At 52.1% G+C, this 8,419-nt stretch overlaps 1 protein-coding gene across 1 annotated transcript; it reads right to left on the bottom strand.

The window, feature by feature from the left end:
• Nucleotides 1-2,978: 2,978 nt before the first annotated feature.
• ATP6V1G1 (ATPase H+ transporting V1 subunit G1) lies at nt 2,979-6,060 on the bottom strand. The gene is made up of 3 exons (XM_005495991.3): nt 5,901-6,060; nt 4,097-4,197; nt 2,979-3,328 (listed from the first exon to the last, which is right to left on the bottom strand). The coding sequence occupies exons 1-3, from the start codon at nt 5,980-5,982 to the stop codon at nt 3,155-3,157; spliced, it is 357 nt and encodes a 118-aa protein (XP_005496048.1). The 5' UTR covers nt 5,983-6,060; the 3' UTR covers nt 2,979-3,154.
• Between the last annotated feature and the right edge of the window lie 2,359 nt (nt 6,061-8,419).

The raw sequence follows: 8,419 nt of genomic DNA, 5'->3' as shown, positions 1-8,419 counted from the left end.
CCCTGCTAAAGCACTGCCAGCCAGAATTGCTGCCCCACTAAGGAGATCTCTCCAGATCTGGGGTTAGAGGTGATTTCTGGACTCCAGGTCTGGGCTTAGAGGTGATTTCCTTCCTTTATTTCATAGGATCACAAGAGCACAGAATCTCCTGAGCTGGAGGGACACCAAGGATCATCAAATCCCCCTCCTGTCCCTGCCCAGCCCCCCCAGCAGCCCCAGCCTGGGCACCCCTGGCAGCGCTGCCCAAAGGCTCCTGCAGCTCTGGCAGCCGCGGGGCCGTGCCCATTCCCTGGGCAGCCTGGGCAGTGCCAGCACCCTCTGGGGGCAGAGCCTTGCCCTGAGCTCCAGCCTGAGCTGCCCTGGCCCAGCCCCAGCCGTGCCCTGGCTCCTGTCCCTGGCCCAGACCAGAGATGGAGCTGCCCCTTGGGAGGAGCTGCAGCCCCGGGGAGCTCTGCCCTCACTCTGCTCCAGCTGAGCAATGAGCCCTCAGCTGCTCCTCAGGGCCCCTCCAGACCCTTCCCCATCCCTGTGTCCCTCCTTTGGACACTCTCTGACACTGCAGTGTCCCCAGGAGCAGGAGCCAGGTGGTGTTTCCAGGGATGGGAGCCCAGATCAAGGCAATCTCACAGTGGTGTGTGGGCCCAGAGCAGCTTCTGCTCTTTCTGTGGTACACAAGCAGGCTGTGGCTCAGTCCTGAGGGATTGTCACAGACCCCCAGAGTGGTTTGGATTGGAAGGAACCCCCAGAGATCACCCTCTCTTCTCTCTGCCTGCAGGGACACCTCCCACTATCCCAGGCTGCTCCAAGCCCATCCAACCCAGCCCTGCACACTTCCAGGGATGGAGCAGCCACACTCCCCTGGGTAGAGGAGCAGCAGGAAGAATTCAGATACAAATTTGTTCTAACAGCTGCTGTGGGCTTCATTCCTACTCCTCAAACTTCCTGCAAAATGCCTCAAAAATCAGATTTCAGGGGCAAGAAGCAGCGTGTCCCACTCCATACCTGTGTTAGGATTGTTCCTGCAGAGCATTTCCCTGGCACAGCCTACCTTAGGCACACAGAGCAAGATGAAAGAATCTCAACTGGAAATAAAATCTCTGCACTGCACAAACCAAGGCAGCCTTCCTGGAGAGCAGTAATTGGAAATGCTTCCTTCAGTGCAAAGTTGGAGTCAATCTCAACTGTTAAATTTCAGGGAAGTATTATAGAAAATTATTATTCTTGTAATACATTAACACTTCTGCATGTTCTAAAGGGAGCTTCTTCACAGCACATTTGCAACGAGATATAATCATGATGAATTTTTTCCCCCTTTTTCTCCTGCTTCTGTTCTAAAGAAGAATAAAAGTCCTCATTAACCAAGGGAAACTTATGAACCAATATGAGAAAATGGAGCATACACTTCATTTTTTCTGGACAGAGTCTCAGTCTGTTACTGATAAGAGAGGGAATGAAATTGCTAATTACAGCCTGGAGCAAGGAGGGCTTTGAGGAGCGTCCTGCTGGAGCCTGAGCACCTGCTCTCAACAGGGAGAAATGTCTCATCTGCAAAGGACACAGTGAAATTACCATGGCTGCAACCTTTTATGAGGCCATAACACCTCTCCACATTACAGCACATGGATTAAAACTGCTTTGATCCTGTTCTGCTTGTACCCACCTGGCTTCTCCCCCAGCCAGGCACATTTCACCTTGCAAGAAGCTTTTGTTTGAATTTTACAGCCCGTTTAATAGCTTCAATTCCTGAAGAGATCTTTCCAGGAGTACAGTGCACTACCATAAAATATGACAAGGAGACCCCAGAGCTGCCACACTCACATCCACATCCATCCTGCTTTTTTCCCTCCCTAGCACAATTCCAGAGGTCCAAGAGGCTTTGCAATGCCTCACTGAGGAGCTGTGGAAATCAAGATGTTCTGTCTGAGGAACACAACAGCATCCAGGAGGCTCCTTCAAAGATCCCAACCTGCACAACTCCTAGGCCAGATCAGGGACATGCTGAGGTCCCTTTTCCACAAAAAGCCTGGAATTTGAACTCAACAAAAAAAACAAAGCTGCATTTAATATTCTGCTGGTAAGAGGAAGAAAGCAAATTAAACCTCTCAATTATTTGTGTGTATCTTTGATTAAAGAGCTGGAAAGTGATGCAGACAACTCCAGAACTCTTCTTTCCCTCTGTTCCCAGGCACAGGATGCTGCAGGATTCAGGATGACCTTGGTACAAACACGCAGTGACCAGCACTGGACCCAGGGAAGGGTAATTACTGTGCAGCACCTGGCTATCAAACTATTCCAATGAACTGGCACCATTTTATTTCCCCTAATGGTCACAAGAACATTTGTTCCTGAAGGTTTTCAGAATGATCTGGCAGGTAAAGCATCAGACTGGAGCCAAGAGGAGGAGCTCTGTAATGGGTTTTAACTTACCTGCTGTGACCTTCAGATATTGGCTGTCTCTCTTAAACTTTCTTTTATCAATACTTGATGGTCACTCTGCAGAGTCCAGACTTCCAAGGTGCCCAGCAAGGCCTGCCAGCATTCTCACAGAACAAGTGAGCAGGAAGAACCAGACTGAGCAGAGGCTTTGGAGTGAAGTGTTTTTACTTTCAGGTGTCATTGTGCCAGACTTGTACCTCAAGCTAACAGCAGAATATACAGAAGATTCATTACAGAGAAACTCAAGCACCTGAAAATGATCAGCCAGGACTTGCACAGCCAGAGAATTCTTCTTACAGGGTTTAAACCCTGTGCAGAGGTTTAACAACACACTGAGAAATGCAGTTTGGTCAACAGGAATACAGGTACACAGGTTTAACAATTACTGACACAGGCCAGCAGCTCTCTCCCTTTTCTGTTTCACAGAGGGAAACTTCTCATTGAATATTATCACCATGGAAAGGGATCACTCCTGTGCCAGCTGGAAAGTATCTAGATATTTAATAACTCAGCACACATCTGACACATGGCCACTTCATGTTTGAACAAGCTCTGAGTTTGTGTCAAAAGAGAAACTAAGAGAACTCCAAGGGCTCACTGAAATAATTTAACACATGGACAAGCAGGACAGGGAAGGTATGGCTAAGAGCTGTACATTGCACCTGAAGCTCAGACTGGACTCCCAGCAGTGCCAGGACTCTGCTCCCTGCTGCCAGCACTAGCCATTGATGCGGTAATTCACGTGGATCTCGGGTTTGATGTCACACACCAGGGACAGCAGCTGGGACATCACCACCTCCCGGTTCTTCTGGAAGTTCTGCTGGATTACACTCATCTTTTCCTGAGTCTCCTTCTCCACTTCAGTGGTGCAGCTGCCATGGGAGCCAAGGGCCTACAAACAGCAAAGGAAAAAATGAATCACCATGCCAAGCTCTGTATTTTGTTATTCTGAAGCATCTCACACATTAATCTTTTTTGAGGGAACATTAATGTTAATGTTAATATTAAATAAAGTACTGCTGCATTTTTTGCTCAGATTTCACCTTAAACTTGTCCACATATTTCATCCTTAGCCCCTCTGCCTTTTATCCTCTTTTATAGAATCATCAAATTATTTGGGTTGCAAGGGACCTTAAAGATCATCTTGTTCCAACTCCCTGCCATTTATCCCATGAGTTTCTAAGGAGTGCCCAAAATACAGGTCCTGCTGTACAGACAGCTGGAACCCCTGGGCACAACTGCACTAGAGAGTGCATGAAAGTAACACCCAGGAGTCACTTTAAGCACATTGCTCCTAGCCTTGGAGAATCTTTATAAAAATCTCAGCCTTCCTTTCTGGTGACCAGGGACACAGCAAGTGGTCTCTGCCATGTCAGCACCATAGGAAATGAGCCTGTGACAGGAGCAATGAGCTCAGTCTCTTTTGGGAGGCTGTCACTCAGGAGCTCATTAAGCTCTTTCCCTGCCAGTTGAGACCAACACACCCTGTCCTGAGCCACTTCCACGGGATTTTCTGAGACACGTGGCTGTGCCTCACAGGAAGGCACTTGGGGAAGTGCTCCTGCTGCAACTCACTCCACCCTGAGGGTGCTGCCAGGGCCAGGCAGCCCCAGGGCATAGCAAAGGGGCTGGAAATAAGAGAGTGATGGAGAACACCAACCGCTGCCTCCTTGGCCTTGAACTCCTTCTCCCTCTGCAGCCGGTACTGCTCGATCTCGGCCTGGGCCTCCTCCTTGGCCTGCTTCAGCCTCCGGTTCTTCCCTGCTCCACAGCACAAACCAAGGCAAAGAAACAGGAGAAAGCACTGAGAGTGTGATTTCCTCATGCACAGCCACCACCACAGTGTCTGCTCCCTCTGCAGGGGCAAACCAAGCCCCTCCCTGAGTGTGGTGATCTCAGGAGGAGCCCAGCAAACCACGGCCAAGGTCACCGAGCCAGGAGCTCCCACCACAGAGCAGTGAGAGCAGGGGCACACATCAGGTCTGGCTTAGTCACAGGATGAGACCCTGACTGGTTTGGGCTGAAGGAACCTTAAAGATCATCCCATCCCACTCCTGCCATGGCAGGGACACCTCCCACTGTCCCAGGCTGCTCCAAGCCCCATCCAACCTGGCCTTGGATCCAGGGGCAGCCCCAGCTGCTCTGGGCACCCTGTGCCAGGGCCTGCCCACCCTGCCAGGGGAGAATTCCTAATTCCCAATATCCCACCTAACCCCACTCTCTGTCACTTTCCATATAAAAAGTCCCTCTCCCTCCTTTTTTTTTAAGGCCCTGGAAGGGGCTCTGAGCTCTCCCTTGAGCTTCTCTTCTCCAGGTGAGCACCCCCAGCTCTCCCAGGCTGGCCCCAGCTTCATGACCTCCCCTGGATCTCTACAGCAGCTCCAGCTCCTCCCTGTGCTGGGCAGGGCTGGGGCAGCTCTGCAGGTGGGGTCTCACCTGGGCACAGGGGCACAATCCCCCCTGCCCTGCTGCCCACGCTGGGCTCAGCCCAGGATGTGTCTGGCCATAAAGGTGGTGAAGGCACTACAGGCTCATGTCCAGCCCCTCACCCACCAGAACCTCCAAGGTCCTCTCTGCAGGGCTGCTCCCACTAAGTTCTCCAAGTGTGTACCTGTGTTTAGGATTGCCCCAATGAATGTGAATGTGCAGGTTCTGTGAGATCTCAAAAAAAGCCCAATAGAAAGAGCATTAAATCTTAGACCAGACCAGCTGTGAAACCAAGAGCAGTCTTGGCCATTGCCTCAACTTCCCCTCCTGGACTTCCCACCACATTTTCCCCTCCAAGACTATCATCACTGGAGTGAACTGCAAAAATCTGCCTCTTGCAACACTGTCAGGGGGTTGAACTGCAAGCCATATAAACAGAGATATACATATGTACTTGTTTAAAGCAGAAAAGATTTGCAAAATTGGGGGGGTCTTTACAACCAGAATTTCTCTTGCACAACAGGAGAACTAACTTGGATCTATTAGGAATGAACAGTTCTATTAATTACTGATATGGAAACAGACTAGCTCTATTAATTACTGATATTGAAACACACTGTTTTCACCACCTGAAGGCAAGAAGGACAGTGAGAGGCACAGCCAAGCCCCAAGCCAAGGCCAGGTTATGGTGACCGTGTCCTCCAGAGAGCCAGGAGCCCCCGAGCTCCTGAGCTGGGCTCTGCAGGAGGATCCCGGCGCGGCTCCGATCCCTCACACCGCACTGAGCCTTCGTGGGGAGCTTCCAGCGCTGCTCTCCTGGGAGCCCCACAGATCCCCGAGCACCCTGGGACAGGGCTGGGGGATCCCTGAGCACACCCGGGGCTGGGCTGGGGGATCCCCGCTATCCCCCGCCCTCAGCGCCGGGCCACAAGGCCTGAGGCGGCCGCGCCGGGCCAGGCCAGACCGGGCCGGGCCGAGCTCTCTTGCCATCACACCCCCGCGGCAGGGCCTGGCGTGCCGGGCCGTGCCGTACTCACTCTTGCGGGCCTCGGCCACCTTCTCCGCGGCGCGTTTCTCAGCCTGCAGCAGCTGCTGGATGCCCTGCGACTGGCTCGCCATGGCGGCCGCTCCGTCCGGCCGGGCCGCGGCAGCGTCACTGCGTCACGCGGGACACGCCCACACCGCGCCGGCCACGCCCTCGGTCACGCCCCCTCATAGTGATAGTCCATAGAGGGCGGTGTAAGCCCCGCCCACAAATCCATCCCTGAGTTTAGGCCACGCCCACTAACTAGCTCTGTTAACTTAGCCACGCCCCTGTGCTGATTGGCCCCGCCTCCATACGGCCAGGCCACGCCCCGTAGTTGTGAGGGGAGCCCCCGGCCAAGGCCGGTTTGGGCCTCACCGTTCCCCGCTCCTGAGCCCCTTTGGTGCCAAAATCCACTTAAACCCCTGCAGGAAGGCGCTGCTGGCGTTTGGTTTGATTTCTTTCATGCTTTCTAATCGCTGGAACTGCGGCAGCCCCCGGCTGAGCAGTGACAAGGGCACCAGGGATGCTTTGGTCTCTCCTGGGCTGTGGTGTCTCCTCCCCACTGCTGGTGTCACCCACCTGTGTGATACCAGAGCCACTGGTGCTCTGAGGGCTTTACAATCATCCTGGACATCCTTGGCCAGGAGCTTCCAAGTGTCCCCTGAGGTGTCATCCCATCGTGATGTCACCCTCAGCACAGAGCCACTGGTGCTCTGAGGGCTTTGCAATCATCCTGGACAACCTAGGCCAGGGGCTCCCAGAGAGCCAAGTGTCCCCCAAGGTGTCATCCCATCCCAGTGCCACCTCCAGCACCTGTGTGATACCAGAGCCACTGGTGCTCCAAGGGCTTCACAACCATCCTGAACATCCTTTGCCAGGGGCTCCCAAATGTCCCTCAAACACCCCCATTCTGGTGTCACCCCCAGCACAGAGCCACTGGTGCTCTGGGGGCTTGAAAACTATCCTGGACATCCTTGGCCAGAGGCTCTCAAATGTCCCCCAACCACCCCCATCCCGCCCAACCCTCACCCATCACATCCCAAGGGCCATTGAAAGCCCTGAACGCAGCTCCCCCGGCACTTTCAGAGCATAAATTACAATTATTGTCAAATAATATCGCTCTGATGAAGCCTCAGAGCCAGGACAGTGACTCATCGCTGCCGGGAGAGGCGGGGGGGCTGCCGGCCCGCCTCCTCCATCCCCCGTGATGGAAGGGACAGGAGACAATGAATCAAATGCATATTTATAGTGCTGGATAGGAATTATGAGTGTTTTCAGGGTGACCTTCAGCTGGGCCCAGCGGTTAAGTGAATGGGTTTAGCGTGCCCATCCATTCAGGGGGATATTTGCATCAGTGAAAGATAAAGGGAAAGATGGGGAGAAGAGCTCAGGCCATAATTTTGGGCTTTGAAGGAAGGCTTGGGTGCTGGGATGGGGCACTGGGAGCTGTGGCATCACAGCCAGACTGTGCTGGCAGAAGGAAAACCCAGGAAATCTGGTCCTACATCATCTGTCACAGATGGGGCAGCTCCAGCAAGGGGACACGCTCAGGTTGTCACAGGAAATCATAGAATGGTTTGGGCTGGAAGGGGCATCATTTACTTCCAAGCCACCCTTACATGCTGTCTCTATTCCAAAATGTGTCACAGCCAAAAAAAACCTGGTGGGGTCAGCTGGGGCAGATCCAGGCTCCTTTGGAGCAGCAACAACCCAGAAATGAGATTCTTCTCATCTGACCCCAAGCCCCAGAAGCCCCTGCCCTCCTCTCACCTCACACCAAGGCCACAAAATCATTAAAGTCTCCCTCTGACCCCCTGAGCCCCAGTCCCATCCAAAACCCACCATGCTCATTAGCTGCTCCTGTGTTTTCAGGAATGTTCCCTGTTAATTAAATCACTTGAGCTGAACCCAGAGGTGACCCCAGAGCAGGTTGCTCTGAAGGGGATACCAGGGATCAAACAGGGTTTGGAGCAAAGAGGTCCAAAGGGGTCTGGCTCTGCCCTGAAGCCACAGGCAGCACTGGGTGTTGTTTTCCTCCTGGGTGATGGTGATTTTCAGACTCACAGCTTCTGTCTGTAAGGTGATAATGAGAACACTGCCCTTTTCTGCCCCCTGAAATACTTTGGTGCTGATCACACTAAATTTTCAGACAAAAATCCCTCCAAATTTCAGCTCTAGGTTGCTTTAAAAAACATGTGATGAGTTTTTACCTATTTCATTTTGACAGTTAACAAATGGAGACAACAACAGTTCATATTTAAAACAATCTTTTGCTTGGTTGTGTTGCTTTCTTGTTTAAAATTGCCCAAAAGCTAATTGAAACCTCATGGTGTGTGTCACATGAAACACGTGTGAATCCAAAAGCTGTTGGAACAACTTCCCCATTCACTTAACGTTTGAAAAAAATCACTTCTTGCTGGTTGCAGAAACAAAAACAAACCAAACCCCATCATTTTCAATCCTCAGACTTGCACAGGTATAAATAAAAGATGCTGAAACCACTTGAATTTTACCAGAAATTGGTTGATA

Source organism: Zonotrichia albicollis, chromosome 21 (assembly GCF_047830755.1).
Source record: "Zonotrichia albicollis isolate bZonAlb1 chromosome 21, bZonAlb1.hap1, whole genome shotgun sequence".
NCBI lineage: Eukaryota > Metazoa > Chordata > Aves > Passeriformes > Passerellidae > Zonotrichia > Zonotrichia albicollis.
Note: the sequence above shows the minus strand (reverse complement) of the source record. Positions and strands in the feature narration are given on the sequence as shown.